Source organism: Tupaia chinensis, unplaced genomic scaffold (genome assembly GCF_000334495.1).
Source record: "Tupaia chinensis unplaced genomic scaffold, TupChi_1.0 Scaffold000355_1, whole genome shotgun sequence".
Classification (NCBI taxonomy): Eukaryota; Metazoa; Chordata; class Mammalia; order Scandentia; family Tupaiidae; genus Tupaia; species Tupaia belangeri.
Genome location: NW_006159850.1, coordinates 10,168,832 through 10,189,729, shown reverse-complemented (window position 1 = coordinate 10,189,729; position 20,898 = coordinate 10,168,832). Strand labels below are relative to the sequence as shown.

General features: G+C 48.3%; 1 protein-coding gene across 1 annotated transcript in view; it reads left to right on the top strand.

Moving 5' to 3' along the window:
* Positions 1–8,009: 8,009 nt before the first annotated feature.
* The window catches only part of WWOX (WW domain containing oxidoreductase), a 1,095,008-nt gene continuing 1,082,119 nt past the window's right edge, over positions 8,010–20,898 (top strand). Inside the window, exons 1-4 of the mRNA XM_006152600.3 lie at positions 8,010–8,296; positions 16,121–16,185; positions 17,094–17,151; positions 19,114–19,292. Coding sequence (XP_006152662.1) covers positions 8,190–8,296; positions 16,121–16,185; positions 17,094–17,151; positions 19,114–19,292 — 409 coding nt within the window. The 5' untranslated portion in view covers positions 8,010–8,189. The remainder of the gene's footprint in view (positions 8,297–16,120; positions 16,186–17,093; positions 17,152–19,113; positions 19,293–20,898) is intronic.

Here is a 20,898-nt window from a genome sequence, read left to right as displayed (position 1 = left end):
TGTAATAGCGTTGAGACCTGTAAGAGCCGAGGCCTAGTGGGCAGTGTTTGGGTCATGGAAGAATCACCCTTGGGAAGGGATTAATGCTGTCCAGCCAGACAGAGTGAGTTGTAGCTCTTGTGAAAAGGAAGATGGCTTTCTCTGGGCTTCTCTCTTCATGCACACACCTGCCCTCCACTCTGCCTCTGTCAGCCATGTTGTGATACAACACTGGGGGATGGCCAGATACCAGCTCCATGTCCTTGGCCCTTCCAGCCCCAGAATCATAAGCCAAATAAACCTCTATTCTTTGTTTATTTGCTATAGGGTGCAAGTGCTTGCCAGAGAAAGATAGAGAGAGAGAGAGAGAGAGAGAGAGAGAGAGAGAAAGAGAGAGATCACTCCCCATGTGGGATGACCATGGCACAATTCCTTTCCTCCATTTTCCTCTTGGGATTTTTGGGTACGCATGCACTTGCACTCTGTGTGTTTTTCAAGCTGCCAGGTCCGGGACTTGAACTACACAGTCAGTCATGTGGGATCCAGGCATCTTAATCATCCTGCAACCTGGCTGGCCCCAAACCTCTATTTTTTTATACATCACCCAGTCTTAAGCATTTTTGTTAGCAATACAATGGTGTACTAAAGCACCTAGTCTCTTACATTCCTTAACTATAAAAATTGGGTAGGTAATAATGGTGCCTCACAAGATTGTTGTAAGAATTAAATGATTTAACATTGGTAAATGCTTTTAACCATGCCTGGCAAGTAGTATGTGATAAGTAGATGCTTCTTAGAAAATAAAACCGTATGTCTTTACAGACAAGTGTGTGCGTTTTCTATTGCAATCACACGGCAACTACAGGAAGACCTGGGTGAGGACTTGCATCACTGACGGACTGGACCCACGGCTGTGGCCCTCCCATTTAGGGCCAATATCTCAGAGAATAAGGCCCACATTTGACAGCAAGGTGATCTTGAACAGAGCTGTGACAGGCCTGCTATGTCTTAGGTCGTTGGAAGAGTCATGACATATTTTTCTATGCAAAAATGTGTCATGACTTTCCTGACAACCTAATAGTTGGAATTTACTACACAGGGTACAGGAACTAAGACAGAACAGGTTTCTATGATATGATTATGAAATAATATGGTCAGGAGTGTCTTAGCAGGAAAGGTCTGTGGCTGATGGCTGGCCAAGGTGTGTGGCTGGTAATGGAAGAAAATGATGTGGAATACAGCTTTTTGGCACTGCCTGGCATAAATCTGGAATTTAGTAAACACTGGTAGGTGACCTGACCTTTAGGAGGGCCAGGACTCTCTACCCTTCCAACCGCTCAGCCAAAGCAATCGGATGCCCTCCAGCCCCTCTTAATGCCAGTTGAGAATAAGGAAGCACATGTGCAAACCCAGATAAGGCATTGGCAGGCAGACGTGCGCAAGTAAACAGGGCGACACTTTACAATCCATCATTTTTTTCTCCCTGTTGAACCAGATACTGAACTTTCACTGCTTAAACCAATTTTAGCTTAATGTTTAAAAATATTCAGACTTTTATGATTTACATGGCAATTTTTTTGCATACGTTTGCTTCTTTATGTGATATGATATTAAAGTTGTTAACTTCCTCATGTGTGGCATTACTGAAAGGCTGGGTCTGTGAGAGACTGATGGGTGGACGTATGAATAAAAGAGTAGGTGGTATGATGGTGAGTAGAGAGTTAGCAGGACAGACACGCAGAGACAGATACATGCAGGGAAGAGAAGATGAACTCTTCATACCAGCTGTCAATGCATGCGTATGCAGAGGCTACATTGCATGGTGTTTAAGAACACAGATTCAAATAACAGCTTGCCATTCACTGGCCGGCCCTGGGCAAGTGACTCGATTCCAAATGTCACTGCTTCCTCATAAAAATAAGAGCAATGTGGGACCAGCAGTTAGCGTAATGGCTATGTCGCTGAACTCCCATGTAGTCGACTGTGGCTCGAGTCCCAGACCCGGTGGCTTAAACTCACACCGGGTGTGTGTGCGTGCATGCCCAAGATCCTGAGAGAAAAATCAAGGAGAGGGGATTGTGGCGTGGCCATCCTCCCTGGGGGGTGATTTCTCGCTTTCTATCTCTCTGTCTCTCTCTGTCTTTCTGGTAAGCACATATGCCCTATAGCAAAAACCTCTCCAAAAATAAATAAATAAATAAATAAATAAGAGCAATGTAAATGGAACCACCCCCTACAAAGGGGCTTTCTACAGATGAAAAGCAACCATACTGTCAAGTTCTTAGAGAAGTATTTGCACATGTATGTATGTAGCTCATTTCTCCAAGGCCTCAAAGGTTTCAGTCTATTTACTTTCTCACTTCAAGGCACTTCCCTTTTAGATAATGCCTTCAACTAAAATCAAAGAGGAAATCGCTTCTTCCTTGTGCTCCCAAACATGTTCCTTTCTCCTCCACGTGAGCCTGCTTTCCTTCTGCCCACATGCCCTGAACTAATCGCAGCCTCCCCAAGAACAGGCAGTGGGATTAACCCCTTGACTGCTACCCCAACACTATGACCTGTGCAAAGAACATTGCTTAATTTTGGTGGGGTGTGCATCGAATGACCAATGGGATAAATGAACGGCTAGTAAACAAATGAGCAGGCGAATGCTTGTCCTGCAAGACGCACACTGTGCTGGCACAAGATAGGGATTGGATGGCTGTACAGATGACTGTGTGCCAAGTCCCCATGGGTGGTGCAGGCCCTGCTTCTGGGGCAGGGACCTCTGAGAAATACGCTTGTTCCTGGGGTGGCAGGAAATGAAGGGAAGGGGAAGAGCTGTGGATGGGGCAAGGGCTTCAAGATGGAGGAAGGAGGAGGCCCGGAGCAAGCAAGACACTGAACTCCACATGCAAACTTGCTGAGTTGGGATGAGGAGAGAAGCTCATTCCAAGAAGGAAAAAGTGATGGAGCAAGGCAGAGGTCCCAAGCTGTGGGTCACATGGACAGAACGCCTTTCTAGAGCAGGGACTGATGATTTTTGGTATTTGTGGTCAACTCATCAGAGACACACTTGCCAGGACCCCAAGACTCAGGTTCCTTGTCTTGACCTTTGTCTTCAGCTCCATTCAGCCCCAGCAGGTCTAAGTGGGGTGTGACCCTGGGTCAGGCCAGGGGTATAGAAAAGAGAGGACATTGGAGCAGCTGGCTAAGGGGGCCTGGGGCTTAGACATTTGCAAGGTTCTGACCTAATTACTTTCCCTGTGACTCTGCTGGCTCCTAGGTCACCACCTCCCAGGTGACAAATAGGCCTCTTCTACTCTGAGTAATTCCAAATTGCATTCAGCACAAGCTGATCAATCGTAGGTTCATAAATTGCCAGTTATTACAGAAGTAATCCATCAAGAAGGAAAGAGAGCTCACATGTAGAAAATCCTTGTTAGTAACTGGGTTTTCGTTTGTAAAATCATGGGCAGATAGGGCCACCTGGTGTGCAGTTGTGTAACCACACATTGGTTTGTTTTTAACCTAGTAGTCCATGCAACTCAGTTGTCTTTACAAAAATAAATTATTCTTGAGGATCTTTAAACTGTGAAATTTTGAGGACCCTGGCAACTTCCCAATCTTCAGGCTTTTCAAGGCCATTCTAATCTCACTAATGAACTTAATTAGGACTTACCTGCTGGCAGATCCTTAGAGGAGAGAGGTCACAGTCACAAGCAAGCTGAAGTTCAGGGGGCCAGAAACTATGAGGAAATAGAGGAAGCCAGTAAGATGAGAGTAGAAGAAAAGGTAGCCCACAGACTAGGCAGTGCAGGGTGATAACATCGTGAAAGCCCAAGAGGAAAACATGTCCTCTGCCTGAGTTCCCTGTGTGTTGTCTCTAAAAACATTCTTGTTCAGTTCACATGTGCTCTGACCATGCACTCTTTTTTTGTTTTAAGAATTATTTTATTTAACTTTATGTATTTATTTTAATTTGACCAGAGAGAGACAGAGTGAAAGAGAGAGAGAGTGAGAAAGTAAGCCGCCAGTTCTGGGACTCGAACTTTAGTCAGCCATGTGGGAGTCCAGTGCCCTTAACCACCATGCCACCTGCTGGCCTCCCATGCATTCTTCTTGAAGGAGTCTCTGCTCCTTTTAATCAAATGAGCCTGAATAAAACATGTTTTAGTATAGCCTAAAAAGACTGTAAATTGTGGAACCAGCAGTTGGCATAATGGCTATGTGCCTGGACTACCATGTAGTTGACGATAGTTTGAGTCCCGGACCCGGTGGCTTAAACTCAGGCCATTGTGTGTGTGTGCGTGCCCAAGATCTCGAGAGGAGAATGGAGGAGGAGAAGGGATTGCGGCGTGGCCATCCCTCTGAGGGGTGATTTCTTGCTTTCTGTCTCTTTGTCTCTCTTTCTGGCGAGCGCATGCACCCTATAGCAAAAATCTCTCAAAAAAAAAAAAAAAAAAGACTGTAAATCCTGAAACTTGGCATGCTGACTCTCAGAAGTCTCTAAATCCTCATAGGCCTTACTTCTATAATCATCTGACAGAGCTCAACAAATACAGTGCAGGGAGAGAGCGGGGAACAGATGAGATCATGAGGACCATTTGGGAGGATTATTGGTGTCCGCACTAGCCAGCTACCAATACATTTCTGCCAGTCTTGCCCTGACCTGCAGGTGGGCTCCCAATTTGAGGGGCAGATGTACCCAGAAGGCGCTACGAAACTCAGCAACCAGAACCTGTGCTTAGCCAACCGTGTCCACGTTCTCCTTCTCAAATCTCCTGCCTGGATGGGGCTCTTCAATGCCTCAAATAAATCTCAGCATAACTCACTTGATTTCGTTATCGCCTGATTTACTGTCAGTTGTCAAATGAAATGATAGGAGGCTATTGTTTTGGACTAAGCACTTACCGTGGGCCCCAACAAACCAGACCAAAATGGATTCACTCATGTTAAGATGCCCACATCATCAAACGGAAACTAAGAAAGCAGATAGATATTAAAGCAAACCAGTTTTTCCTAAAAACAAGAGATTCCAGTTTACCCGAGTCAACATAGTAAGAAAGTCCTTAAGCCTTCCTAGTAAAGTCACTTTTAAATGGATTGGCCAGAGGACACGAACACTCACCAGAGAGAGACAGAGACAGAGGGAGAGAAGAAAGCACCCCTCACGCCCTGCCGTGGGGGTCATGCCACAGTCTCTTCCTCCCATCTCCTCCTTCGGGGATTTGGGCAAACACTCATGCCCAGTGTGTTTCTCAAGCTGCTGGGTGCAAGACTGAGCAACACTGATGGCGGCCCTGAGGGATCAGCTGCCTTAACCACCAGGCCATGCAGCCAGAGAGTAATTTTGGCCAATCCACCTCTGTACTGAGTGAGTCAATGATTTTTCAACCCTTCTCTGTCTATAAAACCAATCTCTTCTGCTCAGCTCCTTGAAATATTCTCCCATTTACATGGAATCTGTGCTTCCTGGGTGCAATTCTAAGACTCCAAATAAAGCTTTTTGGTTTTTACAGGTTAGAGGTGGAAATTCACTGAAACATTGCTGATCCGTGGGTCTCAACCGGGACCAACCATGGTCACATCTGGAGACATCGTGAGCGGGTACAACTGGGAGGAGGGACGCTACTGGAATCTAGTGGGTAGAGGCCAGTGGTGCTGCTAGACATTTCACAGTGCACTGGACAACCTCACAATGAAGTTATCTGGCCCCAACCCCCAGCAGTGCTGAAGCTCAGAAGCATTGGTGTCATAGCAGAAGTCATGTGGGTGGAGGGTTGTTAAAGCTATAGGAGCAGCACAGGGTTGACCCAGAAATTTGGAATTCTACCAGGGACCACAGCTCAGCTTGGGGGTATTGCACTATATCACTGTCTGTGGCTTGACCCTAGGTCTCAAGCAACAGGTGCCAGGAGAGGTTCTGGGCAGGACAACTCAAGATAAATTTAGGCAGGCAGTCCTTGAAACACTCAACAACGGTCACAGAGAATGATGGAGGAGCTGAGGCTAATTAGGTTGAACTTAGTCATTCCCCTTTCACAATCAGAGGATGCTGGGACCTACTTTCTTATTCTTACGGAATGAGTACATGGGTGTGGGTGAGAAGGGACAGGAGCTCCATTGAGGGGAGTGTCAGGTTAACAGTATCACATTTAAAGGCACATGCAGTTGAGAAGAGTCCTGTTATGGATGATGGGCTGGAGATGGGATAGCAGGTCTGTTAAAAGCTGCTTTCATTTCAAATGTTTTTGGTTGAGCAAGGTCGGAAAGCTAGCCTCTCTCCGAAAGAGCCCACAGAGCAGGAATCCAAAAGCAGCGATCAACTTTACTGCTTGAACAAAAACAGCACTGCTCCTCTGCCCTTTAACATCTCAGCTTTCTTTTTATTACATTTATTTATTCTTTCTGAGAGAGAGAAAACGAGAGAGCAAGAAAGAGAAGAGGTACCCCTCCAGATTCTTAGTGCAGGGGTCCACCCCAGCCTCAGTCGGCGGGGATGAGAGTGGACAGAGAGGTGTGGGGATGTGAACCCAGGACCTTCCCATGTGGAGCCAGCATTGCATGGCCTTGCATTACCACTGTGCCACTGTCTGGACCCCAAAATGTAATTTCTCTGACTGAGGGCTTATGTTTTCTGTGGCCTAGGACGGAGAAATCATGGTCAGCAGATCTCCCTCTAACGTGGGGTGAAGAGACCCAGGACAACTGAGGTGCCTCTGTTTGCTACTCCAGAGGACACTTAGAGTCAATTCTCATGAAGGGACACAACTGAGGGTGGTTTGGGATGAGGTGGAAGGCATCCCCTTACTGGACGCAGAGAGGAACTATGTGTGAACAGGGGATGAGCAGCGTGAGCCCCGTCTGGTGCCTTGGAGAACACCATCATGAACTTCAGGGTGCTCTTATCCCCCAAATTTACACGTGAAACTGCTTTACTCTCTCAGAAAATTATATTAAAAAAGTACCATTAAAGCATCCTTTGTTTCATGATTAAAAATGAATGAATGAATGAATGAATAAATAAATAAATAAATATTCTGGGTAACTTCCTAGAAGGGCATGCTGAAGATATATTTCAGATTTTGGATATAGGACATTTACAGGACACTCGTAGGTGCTCAGAGAGGACTAGAGCGTCTATTTTGTAAATTTGCTATTTTGTTTTTAATTAGATTGATTCGAAGAGGATCAAACCGAAGGAATCACACACATCCCTTCACTCATTTGTCCACTTAGTAAACTCTCACCTCTAAGTGTTTTGCTCAATGCTAGTCCTGGAAAGGCATCAGATGCAGAGCTGTCAGGGCAGTCGGGAGCACACGGAGGACACAAACCTGTCAGGCAGTAAATGGGGGCCCAGGGGCCAGGAATTGCCCTGCTCTGCTCCCAGCTCAGCCTCCTTGCGTAGTTAGCGACTCTTTCTGAATTGTGCGCCCTTCTCAGAGCGGTCAGGTGTGCGAGACAACTGTGAATTCCTGGCTCAGGCTCACATTAAGTGCTTCTCCCTGTGAGCTGAAGAAATTACCCTGAGGCAGGGAAACCAAAGGTGCAGGAATCTGCAGTCTTAAACGCTCTACCTTACGTAACGTCGTGCTTACGTGCACATTAAAGTTTGTGAATCAGCCCGGGTGGTGACAGGCCCTGGAAGGCTTTTGATCAGAGATGTTGATCAAAAAGCCCTAAAACAAGAGGAGACTGGAACTTGGGACTCTACCCCCTCGGAATCCTTCATTTCTGTTCCACTTTCTAGTCCGGTTGGGCGTGGACTACATTTCCCAGGGTGCCCAATTGCTGTGGCTCCATCAGGATTGGCCAGAAACAAGGAAGTGATTATGGGTCGCCCAGCAACGGGAGGAGTCCTGGACTAACACTAGACGCGCACGCCCCTTCCCTGCTGCCCACAGACAGACGAAGCTCCTCTCCATGCCCCGCGGCCTGGACTCTCTCCACCTTTTTCTTCCAACCGCACTGCAGTGCGACTTCCTCCGCGCTTTGACAGCCGGTCTCCCCAGGCCCCGCCCCTTTCACATGGGGAGCTGCAAAACCACGGAGACCGGATTCTCAGCGTGGAATCGGCTGAGCGGCTCTGCGCGGCGCAGTACGCAGGCGTGAGCGGTCAGGCCGGGACGCGCGCGACGCTCGGTTGTAGCGAGAGTGAGTTCCTGGGTGAGGAGACCCGGCAGTGGGCAGCTGAGCAAGCGGGTGACCGAGCGCGTCTGTCCGCCATGGCAGCCCTACGCTACGCAGGCTTGGACGACACGGACAGCGAGGACGAGTTGCCCCCGGGCTGGGAGGAGAGAACCACCAAGGACGGCTGGGTTTACTATGCCAAGTAAGGAGGCTTCGGGGGGCCGGGCCTGGGACGCACCTGGACAGCGACCACTGGAACCCTGAGGGCCTCTCGCGCCTGGGTCCCGGTGCTGGCCTGGAACGCCGCCCGCGCGGCCCGCGCTCCTGCTAGGCAGGACGGTGCGCAGCGGCGGTGACTTGAAGGGTTCGCGGGTCTCCAGAAGGGGCGGTCCTCGGCGAGCCCCGGGGCCAGCACGTTACCTGGCGACGTCCAGGCGCGCCCCCTGCTGCCCGGGAGGCGGCACTGCACGTTGCGGCTTTGGCCACTGGTCTTGTGCCCCAGGTGTTAAAGTATTTTTAAAAATGCGGACGCCCGCTTCTTCCTGGGGCGGGGAGGAGGTCTGGGTTGGAGATCCAGGAGGCCATATATACTAACTACGCATATATATATATAAACGTCCTAGGTAGGCTTCACCATCGTTTCCCGAGAAAGTTTTGGAAACCTTGGAAGGGCCTTCCTCCGATACTGTGACCTTGGGGCATTGAAAGACCGCCTAGTCTCAGTTTTCGCATCTGTCAGATGGGTTGATAGGAGGGTTAGTGGTCACTGCATAAAGCACGTAGCACAGGGTCCGATAGACACTGTTTAATACCTGGCAGTGTTTCCTGATGTCTCTGCAGCGGTGACAGTCTGACATGAGAGTCCCCGGGAGAGCACCTTAAGAGCAGGTTACAGGTCTTTGAGGAGAACCTGCTGCAGCAAACTCCCGATTTGGAAACTCTCTCTATTTTTTTTTTTTAATAATTATTTTATTTAACTTTACTTATTTATTTTAATTTGACCAGAGAGGGAGGGAAGGAGGGATGGGGAAAGAGAGAGAGAAAGTAAGTGAGAAAGCAAGCTGCCAGGTCTGGGAGTCAAACCTAGGCTGACCATATGCAAGTCCAGTGCCCTTAGTCACCATACCACCTGCCGACCCCTGGACTCTGTGTTTTTAAAGCTTTTAGGTGAGGCAGATTATCAAGCAGCTTTGACGAATATGGATGTAAATCAGCGATTTTCAGCACCTGGAAAACTTTTTCATTTTCCTGGGTCCCACTTCCAGAAATTCTGATTCAAGTGCTTTGTGTTCTCCCCTCCCTGCTGTAGGTAGGTTATAAAATATTCCCAGGTGGTTCAAGCCACCCTGTTGTCTTTGATGACCAGATAGGGACAGAAGCAGGAGAAAACAATAAAGCCCTGATGAGATTGCTCGAGACGCACAGAGTCCTGCATGGCAGGCCCCTTGCTGAGCACGGGTCACTGGGAGAGAAGTAAGCCCCGCTGTGATCCTTCATGAGTGCCCCGTGCTCTGGGGCAGTGACGCAGTGTGGAGCAGCAGCGTGTACCCTGAGGTGCGTGTGGTCAGGTGAGGCCGGGCCTGGGAGGTGGCCTGGGGCAGTTGGCGACTCTATGCCTTAGAAGTAGGTAGGTTGGAGGGCAGAAGGACCCCGGGAGAGACCCAGGCATGGCCTGTCCAGGGGCCCGAGGTGAGTGTGGTGATGCAGGAGCATGAAGGTGAGGCTGAGGAGGGAAGCCCCTGCTGTGCCCTCTGAGGAGCTTGGGCTCTGTTGTCAGGCCTGGATGTCCACTGAAGGTTTGGAGCCAGGAAGTGACGTTAGGCTTGTGCCTTTAGAAGGATTTTGGCTCTGGAGAAGGGACAGCTCTGGCAGCAGGGAGTCCTTAGGCTGCTGCAGGGGTCCAGGCGGGGTCCAGGCAGGGTCCAGAACAGGCCATTTCCATTCTTCCCGCCCGGAGCTCTGTGTGTGAAGGCTCCTTACCCCTCAGAGCTGAGCACGAACAGCACCACCCTGGAACCTTGGGCCCTAGTGCCCTTCCTCTTGTATGGCTGTTGCTTGGTACTTAGAGGGCAGGGACCTCTTCTCGTTCACCTCTGTCCCCAGGGTGTTGCACCAGGAGCTGTGAGTCAGTACAGGTGGGCTGAATAAGTCAGTGCACCTGGCAAGCTAAGTGGCTAACGGTGGGCAGGTAGCATGCTAGGTCCTGGAGATGCAAAGGTGCCTGCAACCAGCATCCTGGCTTCCTGAGCCCTCTTCTGCCTGCCACTCTGAGGGGTGAGGGGAACCCTTCGCTTCTGACCACTTACCCCAGAGGCTCCCTGTTCTTCCAGTGTGCCCTGAAGCTGGGCGTGGAGCCTGGAGGCCCCTTGCCCCATCCTTGGTGCTTGGCCTTTCCTCTTTCCATCTGCTTACTTCCTAAGTGCCCACGGCCAGGGCACTTGGTGGTGCACATGGTTTCTGAAGGTCCCTCCGTCCCCCATGTCTCCAGCTGGCCTTACTGGTGCATTGAGTCCACTGTGTGGACAGGATGTGGCTGGCTCCCTACTGGAGGGTGCTTCGCTCTAGACCCTCTTTCCAGTCCCTGGCCCTCTGTTCTGTGACTCTCTCAGCTGAGGGACGCCAGACTTTCTTGAGCATCCTGGCCTTTTCTCACCTAACTCTGGAAGCAACACACGTATCTTTCTCTTGGGGCTTGTAGAACTTTGCTGCTGGGCTTTCAGGAGACTACCCTTCAAGTCATACCTTTTCCAAACGGCCGCCTTCCACCTGAGGCAGAGCCATGCCCAAGGACAGAGGCTCCCACTGAGACTCCCGGGTCTTGGAGAACCCCATTGTAGAGCCTTCCTTCTGTGCTGTTAGGTGGGTGCTGCGGGCCTCTCAGTCTTTCTCATGTACTCTGGGGGTGCACTCAGACCTCAAACGCACACATTTTGTGTTGCCCTGAGGCCTATGAGACTCGGCGCCGTGGGAGAGGTAAAGAGGGGGTGCCAGGGACAGCGCACCATGGAGGGCACAGCTGCAGCCAGAGAGCTGGTGGGCCTGTCCACCTCCCAGCAGTCCCAGAGCAGTATCCCATGGGAGACGGAGACAGGAAACATGGCCTTGCTACAGCTTCTAGGGCCCCCCTGGTCTTCCTCCCTGTCCCCCTTTTATTCTGCAGCTCAGGCCTCACCCAGTTGGGTTCCTTGGCCCACAGACTGGCCCTTCTCCCAGTCGCTCTAGATCTCCCGACTAACCGAAGCTGTGCTTCAGAAGCAGAACAGCCTTGGAAAAGCACCCATTGAGGTGGTACTCATGAAGCATGGTAGGCATTTAATCTCAATCCCTTTGGTTTAAGTTAAGATTACTGAAAATCATCTCTTACATGCAAAAGTGCTTATTGACAAAAAATAAAAGAGGGCTACTATTTAAGAGAGAATAAGAAACTACTTTGGGGATAGGTGTTGTAATTTCCTTTTCATTGAAGTCTTTTAAGTTTACAATTTAAAAACTATTTTAATTCTTATATTCAAGTATTTAAAATCATGCTTTGGGTCAGCCCCATAGCCTGGAGGTCAAGGCATCTAGATCCCACAAAGCTAACTGCTATTCAAATCCCAGCTGAACAGTGTGGAAAACACAGCAGGAGCGATTGCATGTGTGCCAAAAATTCAGAGTGGATGGAGAAGTGGACAAGGAATCTCAGTGCGACCACGCCCCATCACAGGGGTGCTCCCTCTCCCCCCCCCCACTGAGTGCACACACTCTCTGGCAATCAAAATACTTGTGTCGAAAGCACAGTTTTTACTCCTTGTTATACTCATGTCGTCCTCTGTGACCCCCCGGATAGGTGCTGTTACCATCCCATCTTACCGATAAGGAATCTGAGGCGGGGGTGTTAAATGACAGGGTACGTGGCGTGGCTGGTGTGTGGGAGAGCCAGAACACTTGGGCAATCAGGTTCTGGGATCCTCACTCCCATATTACTCTGTCTCCACTTCAGTTAGGTCCGGGCCTTCTGCAGGGACGAGTGCATTCTGCAGAGAACGTAGACAGTGTCTGGAGACTTTCTGATGTCTCAGCTCTGGAAGGTGGCTGTTGAGCACTGAGTGGGGAAGCCCAGGACGGCCCCACAGCAAAGACTGATCCAGCCCAAATGGCAACAGCATTGTCAAAGTCAAGAATAGGAGTGGGGGAACAGCAGTTGGCATGATGGCTATGTCGCTGGACTCCCATGTAGTCGAGCACGGTTGGAGTCCCAGACCCAGTGGCTTAAACTCACACCGTGCTAAAGATCCCGAGAGGAGAATGGAGGGGAAGGGATTGTGGCATGGCTATCCCGACTGGAGTGTGATTTCTCACTTTCTGTCTCTCTGCCTTTCTGGTGAGTAAATGTGCCCTAGAGCAAAAACCTCCCTCCCCCACCCAAGAAAAAACATCTGAGTGGACAAAGTACATTTTGTTTATTAAAAAAAAGAAAAAAAAAGGATTGAACAGAGTCTCAGTGCACTGTGATTCTTTTGCCCGAGCCTCCTGGCTGGCATCGCAGGTGTGTGCCACTGTGCCAGGCTTTTTTATTTCTGATTGCCAGAGGTTGCATGTGTTCACCAGAGAGACAGAGGGAAAGGAAGAAATCACCCGTAGTGAGGTGTGGTCCTGCCACAGTACCCCCTCTGTCCTGTTGAGATTTTGGGCATGCACACACGCACACCTGACATGGTTTTCAAGATGGGAAACCTGGGACTGAAACCGCGGTCACTGGGCCAGCATCGCCGGTCTCCCACATACTGCCCATGGTTTGAGTCCCGGACCCAGTGGTTTGACACTCATGCCTGGTGCGTGTGTGTGTGCGTGCCCAAAATCCTGGTAGGAGAATGGAGGAGACAGGACTGCAGCGTGGCCATTCCCCCTGGAGGATGAGAATGTCTCTGTTTCCTTTCAATGTCTCCGTCTCTCCACTGAGTATGCACACCCTAAGGCAAAAACAAACGAAAAACTTCTGCAAAAACAAAAACAATAATTGCAGTCAGTTGTGTGGGATCCAGCTCCTTTAACCACTAGGCCATGCTTGCCCTGCCTGCCTTTTTTTTACAACATGGTCTTGCTGTTTTACCCAGTTCCCCCTCAAGCCTGAGATGCTCCTGCGTCAGCTCTCGGAGGTGCTGGGGTGACAGGCACCTGTGGGGCGGACCAGGCCTGGGAGCTGGGGCTCCGTGTGGTCCCAGGCCTATGTCGTGTTTTTAAAATGTCTCTTAGGGCAGATAAATCTTCTGAGTGGATGTCGTAGCCCTTTGGGACATGCTGATTGATTCCACATGTTTCTGTTTGTGCACCTGCTGTGGGTAGGCAGTCGGCACGGGGCTGGGTGGTGCAGGCCCCGGTGCTCCTCCACAGCCTACCTGCCCTCAAGGCTCAGCCCCCCACTCCTGCAGCTCTTCCTGCTCTTCTGTTTCTTTTCTTTTCTTTCTTTCTTTCTTTCTTTCTTTCTTTTTTTTTTTTTTTTCTGATATAAGGAGTGTGCACTCACCTGAGAGGCAGAGAGAAAGAGGAAAAGTGAGAAATCTGGCCCCCCCATCTCCCCACTCCCTACCTTCTCACTCTCCACCTCCCGCCCAGGGGTGGGGATGGCCACACTGCAATTCCTTCTTCTCCATCTCCCTCAGGATTTTGGGCACATGTGTACCTGGCATGTTTCTCAAGTCTCTGGAGGATCTGGAATTTAAATTGTGCAATGCGCCACGTGAGACCCAGCCCTCGAACCACCATGCCGCCTGCGGGCCCCACTTCGTGTTCTTAACGGCAGGTTATTTTTGGAGGCAGGTGCACAAGGAGGTGAAGACTCCTTTTAATGTCAGGCCAAGGAAATGCATCTGCACCTCTTAGCCTCCTTGGGGAAACTGTAAGCGTGATGGAGCAAGGAACTGGGGCGTTGCAGGTTGTTGCCTGTGGGTGTGGGGTACCTATTGCATTCCCTTCAGGGTGCGAGGGCAAGGAGGAGTCAGTATGCTCCTGTTCTCACTGTGCCCACGAGGAGCGCATTCTCCTTGTGAGAGTAACCCTGTCGGTGCTTCCCTTGCTACAAGTTGAATTTGGTGATGGCCGCGATAGGATGAAGGGGCTGGCCTTTGCTACTGATGCTACACACTGGTACACCTCCACGTTTTCCAAGCATTGCCACGCGAGTGCGTGTCCTGCCTTTCCAGCCGCCCTGGGAGGTGGGTGCACCGCCAGGGAGCAGAACGACACAGCCAGTCTGGGGACCCTAGGCATCCTGCCTGCTAGTGCAGTGTCCCTGCACCGCGACAGAGGCCCAGCCACCAAGTTTGTGGAAACAGACCAGAAGCCAGCAGTTTGTGAGCAGACCTTGCTGGCAGCTTGCACAATTTTATAGAAATTTATGCTCTCTATAATTATTTTCTTTACAGTAATTGAAAGAGAAAAGTATTCAGATTTTCTCATCCATCAATAGAGGTGATTATGTAATATTTTCTGGGCTTGTGAACCCTTGGGGAATCTATCCTGCCCTTTGATTGCCTCATGCAGCAGCTGCCTGTTTCCCTGACTAATTGTACGTATTCCTGGATACCTTAGCATCTGGTGACAGGTGCTGTTAGTTGGCCCATTATTTTCTTTTTTCAGTTGTCAGAAGGCTGTGTACTCTCCACAGAGACAGAGAGGAGGCATCTCCCTGTAGGGCAATGGTCATGCCACAATCCCTTCTACATTTTTCCATCTTCTTGGGATTTGGGGTATACACACATACATTCCAGGCATGTTTTCCAAGCCACTAGGGCTGGAGTTCACACTGCAGTCAGTCATGTGAGATTGGTCTCCTTTAACCAATAGGCTATGGGGCTGGTTCTACTGACCCAGTACTTTAATAATAACTTTGTATAGTTTTCTGATATAAAAGGCTACCTTTGGTGTTGGAATCAGTCTAGTTTGCTTAATTGATTTGATCAAAATAATACCTAGCACTTTTGAGTGCTTTTTATTTGCCAGGTACTGTGCAAAAATTCTTTTTTAAAAACATTAATTTTATTTATTGTTATTATTAAATTTGTTATAGGGCATGTGCACTCACCAGAAAGAGAGAAAATGGGAAAAGCAAGCTGCCAGGTCCAGGAATCGAACCGCAGTCAGCCATATGGGAGTCTAACACCTTAACTACCACACCACCTGCTGGCTCCAGTTCTTCTTTTTCTAATTGCCAGAGGGTGTGTACCCTCACTAGAGAGGGAGGTGGGAAGAGAGAGAGAAAGAAAACTCCCCTCAGTGGGGGTGGGTGTGCTACAGTCACTTTTGCATCCCACTGTCCTGTTGGGATTTGGGGCATGAATCCCCATGCACTAAGCAAATTTTTCAAGCTACCAGGCCAGGATTTGAACTGCTGTAGGCCATGTGGGTCCAACTCCCTTAACCACTAGGCTATGGGGCTGGGCCTGTGTAAAATAGTTTATCTACAGTAGTTTCCTAGCAGCCCTGAGGTCAGTACTAGAATTCCTTCTGTTTTGCAGATGAGGAGATAGAGGCCAAGAGGTTGCGTAAACTGCCTGAAGACGGGTCCTAGGTGACCAGTGGGCTGTCTTCCTGGATCCTGAACCACCTCTCAGGAACAGTTAGGAATCAGTGTTTCGTGGAACTCTTCGACGTTACAACTATAGAAAGCATAAACATTTAAAGATTAAATTTGTATCTAAATCATATCTAAAATCAGCATTATAAGTTAGACCGGAAGAATGTTGATGCACTCTCTGTGACTAAAAACATAGATATAAAACACGACACCTCTAGATATTCTGAGCGAGGCTGGCCCCTGCTGGGGTCCCAGTCCTCACCTTCCCCTCCACTGCTGGCTTGCAAAGGCAGGCTGGCAGGAAATTTCTGCAGGATGGATGTGATGCACAGCCACATTGGTGTTCTGCGTATTTCTTCTTTGATCATACTCCTTGAGAGAGTATTATCTGGGAGAGAAAAACTTTAATGCAATTAATTACTTTATTGAAGTGTTAACTTTTCCTTATTGTGTGTGAATTTTTCTTAACAGTCACGCAGAGGAGAAGACTCAATGGGAGCACCCGAAGACTGGGAAAAGAAAGCGCGTTGCAGGAGGTTCGTATGTCGTCATCGGAAAGCGAAGAACCTTGTCTTTGAAACACTGATTAGATAAAGCAGTGTCATGGGCAGAGAGCTGTCAGGTCACTGTGTCATTCAGGAAGGTTCTGGTAGGAAACCATCAAGAAACTGGACCCTCAGTGCGAGGACCTCATGGGATTTAGCAGAGGGAGGCAATGAGATCTTGGAGTGGAGGAGGAGGATTTCTTACTGATTTTAAGCAAAGAAGTATTAAGATAGCTGGGGCCTTTGACCCACTGTTGATTAGGTTTTCCTATGTAAATTTGTTCTTGGTTTATACCATGGAATCCAACATATCAATATTTTATGGACTTCCATAAAGATTGCCGTGACTTTGACATGCTTCTGAGAAGTGTGTGATCCACGGAATAGAAGTGTAAGATCCCTGCCCTGAGGAGGGTTATGTCTGGTTGAAGAGATGAGTAAACATGGAAAATCACAGAACTGCCCTGGAATGTCTTTTGGGCGTTCCTGGTCAGTTTTGAGGCATTCCAGGTTGGTTTCCGGATGATGTTGGGTGCCCGCTAAGTGTACAGATAGGCTCTGTGAGCTCATGTCAGGGAGTGTTCCCATCAACGGGGTCACCAGTAGGACTCCCTGCAAAAGCAGGAGCTGAGGGGAGCATTTAAGGATGATCAGTAACGAAATAGTATTTTCTCTCAAGCAAGAGGCAGAAATGTGGGGTCCAGTGGGATAATGGGCCTTCTCTAACTGCCGCCATTGGCACCTGTGATCAAAGCATGTCGAAGTGACAGCTGTCGGTCAGGAGGGACAAGACCAGGAACATGGGCTGGGGAGAGGCATGGCACCTTCCCTTCCTCCTTGGGTCAGGGCTTTAGTTCCCCCCACCACAGATAGACCTCTCAGTCTTTCCTTTGTTTCAGATTTGCCATACGGATGGGAACAAGAAACCGATGAGAATGGACAAGTGTTTTTCGTGGAGTAAGTGTCTACAGAGAAACTATTCTTGGCCATTTTGCTTTTCTAATAGAAATTATCTTAATAACATAGTTGCCAGGCCAGCCAGCTGGCGTGGTGGCTAAGGAGGCTCTATCCTGCGTGGCCGACTGGGCAGTGGGGACAGTCACCTGTTTTTGCAGACGATATTGCTATGCTTTAGGCTTGGAGGGTCTCTGAGGTGGTTTCTGCTGAAATCCATCCGCTCTGTCTTTGTGATGCTGAAGCAGCTGCAGGCCCTGTGTACATGGCAGGCATTGCTCTGCTGCAGTGGAGCTTTTTGTATGAAGACAGGAGTTAGCAAACTCCAGCCCAATCTAGAGACTCACTCAGCAAGAGCTCCGAGGCCACCCAGCTCTCGGCCCCTTGGCCAGTCATTGTCCTACGTCTCGGAGCCTGTCGCAGTTCTGTGCTTGTGAATGTTTAACAACCAGCTCTTTAGGGGGAAAGAGGCCCAGATCTTTCCCCTGGGGTTTATACTTTCATCATAGCCAGCTTCAAAGGACCCAGGTGAAGTCACTGAGGGGCCCGGCCGATAAGCACATTTGGTTTTCATAAGGCAGTGATGGCAAGCCCAGCCTTGTCTGCGTGTGATGTGGGGGTCTTTTTTGTTTTTTAAGAATTGCTTAATTTTATTTATTATTACTATCTTTAAATTTGCCATAGGGAACACATGCTCACCAGAGAGAGACCAAGAGAGAGAGAGAGAGAGAGAGAGAGAGAGAGAGAGATAAAGAGAGAGAGAAAGTGAGAAAGCAAGCTCCAGGACTTGAACCTTGGTTGACCTTGTGGGAGTTCAGTGTCTTAATCACCGGATCACCTGCTAGCCCCAAGTTTTAGTTTTATATAGTAATGAGTGTTGGATCTAAACTATATAATTTCTCTCTCTCTCTCTCTCACACACACACGCACACACACACACTACAAATACATTTGAAGGTATGAAATCATATCTATTTTGGGAGGGTTTTAGTGGTTTTTATGATTTGTGATTTTTAATCCCAAGAGCATGTTTAAATGGAAAGAACTATTTTCTATGAGGTCGTAATGTATATGTACACTTTGAGTCTCCCTCATCGGAAATGTTTGGGATTAGAAGTGTTTCAGATTTGGGACTTCTCTGGAGTTCAGGATACTTGCATGTATGTAATGGGGTATTCTGGGGTTGGATTTCCACCTCTCACTGCTGAAGGGGGTGGGAAAGTCTTTTTCCTGTAGGAGTGCCGAGTGAGCCGAGTGGTGTGCTAGTGTTCTGGCTGTCCCATGGTCAGGTGTGGCACTTTCTCTTGTGGCATCATATCAGTGCTTGGAAAATTTCAGATTTGATAGACTTTTTGGAATTTGGGTTTTTGGATTAGAGATGCTTAACGCACCAATTTATCTTTTTTTTTTTTTTAATGTTTCTATAAGACTGAGGTCAAGGCCAAGTCAAAGAGGGCTTGTAGGAGGGATGAGTACAGCCTTATAACAAAAATTATTAGAATTTTATTTGTTGCCAATTTCTTATTTACTGTAAGACTTTTTATCTTTGAGTTTTCTGCTTCCCTGCCAGCCTTCAGGCCCTTGCACAGGGCTCAGGGATTTCACTGAAAGCTACTGAGACAAGTAGCAGACAGATCTTCTAGCCACATTTACATGAATTAAATGAAAATCCACGGCCTCCTTGAGAAGCCTTCTTTGAGATCTAAGGATATAGGCAGTGGTTATTGTATGTTATAGCGTGTTTTACGGGCAGTTCTGAAGGAAAGGATTCGATGACTATCTTTCCAGGCAGGAATGTAATCCTTCCGGAGGACAGAAGATAGATTAAATGGGCCCCAGTTCAAGTTTAAGAATAAGCCTTTCGGTACAAGAAAAATGGGGTTTGCCTAAACGCTAAGATTATCTTCTCTTTTTAAATGCCTGTGCGTGCTACTCGGGCTCACCGCTCTCTCCTTCTCCATGCAGCCATATAAATAAGAGAACCACCTACTTAGACCCCAGACTGGCATTTACTGTGGATGACAACCCAACAAAACCACCCACCAGACAGAGATACGATGGCAGCACCACCGCCATGGAGATACTCCAAGGCCGGGATTTCTCTGGCAAAGTGGTCGTCGTCACTGGAGCTAATTCCGGAATAGGTAGGCCGTTAACTTACCCATTTAGTTTTATTTACTCTTTCTTTTTTTTTTTTTTTTCTTTTTCTTTCTTTCATTTTTTTTTTTGTGACTGCTCTAATGAAATCCACTTACACCAAACCAGAGTGAGATTTTCTATAAAAATGTCCTTACAGTCTTTCCCGCGATTGCTTCATTAACATCCTGGCCTCTCTCTATACCCCAGTGTCGTCATAGGAGGCTACAGAGGGGCTGACCTTGAGTTCTCTGAAAGCTGAACACTCAGCAAAAGATCGCAGCTATTTTGGTATTCAGGGATTAGAGACAACAGGCTTCGTCTAAGAGTTTTTGACCTGGTCTGTGTGGCGTTAGGACATATTCCAATTACCTGGGTTATTCAAACCAAAATTGATTGGTAATGGAATATGGGGAGCAACAAGGTATCATGACTTTGGAACAAAGGATACTGCGCGCTTCGATTGGCCCCCGAGCATATCGTTTTCCTTTGGGAACAGGATCCTATTTCTCTATAAAATCGGAGAGTTAGTCCTTGTCTTAACCTCTAAATTAACCCTCTTCGTTGCCAGCGTTGAGCCACCGTGACCATCAGGAGCTCGGTGCGTGTCCTTCCTCCAGCATCCAGGGCTGTTAAAGAAATAGCAGCAGAGTGGATGCTGGTCCATAACTCCTCCTACGATTTTGTCACTGTTTTGCTTACATCAATGTCTGCCTCAGTAGGATACTAAGTTAGGGTATACCCTTTCAGATTTGTGTGTACATATGAAAAATGGAATTGCATATGTCTGTTTTCTGTCCAGCTCTCTCTGTCCTTTCAACCCCTTCCAACCCCTTGTTGGCCTCCTTTCTTATAGGCATTTATCTTTTCCATGCTCTCCTCCCGTCCATTTTTTTTTTCTTAAGAGAGATTTTTGCTATAGGGCGTGTGCATGAGACAGAGAAAAAGTGAGAAATCATTCTCTTCTTGGGATTTTGGGAATACACACATATGTGCCCAGTGTAAGCTTCAAGCCTCCCAGTGTCTGAGACTCGAACTGCAGTCAGTCACGTGGGAGTCCAACACCTTAACCACTACGCCACCTGCTGGCCCCTGTCTTTCTTCACCTTGAATGACTCCTCATTGAGCCTCCAGAACTTTGAGCCTCCAGAAGCTTTTCTTAGCATCCTCAGGGAAGTACAGGAGGTAGAGATACTTTGTTGAGGGGTCGGTCATTGTGTAGTACGGGGCCTGGGACCCAGCAGCCCTCTGTCCCAGAGCATAGCTTCTGAGCCTACTTGTCTATTAAAGAAACAAATGGGATTTTTCTAAAGATCAAAAGGGATTTATTTAAAATCAATTCTCGGACCTCGTCCTGGGCTCAGGACATGGTCAGTCCGATTTTCTGAACTCCTGCACTGTCAAGTCGATATAATCATCACCGACGTTAAAATATTGATGGTGTGATGTTAAAATTAACGCTGGGTCCTCAGCCATCCAGGACGCAATGCGTCGTGCCAATGATGTTGATTCCTGTTCTGGAAAGGATGTGGATCAGTACAGCGTAGTCATTCTGAAAAAACACAAGGAAGTAAGGACTTAAGAAAATATTTTTCTATTTGATCCTCAGTTAAC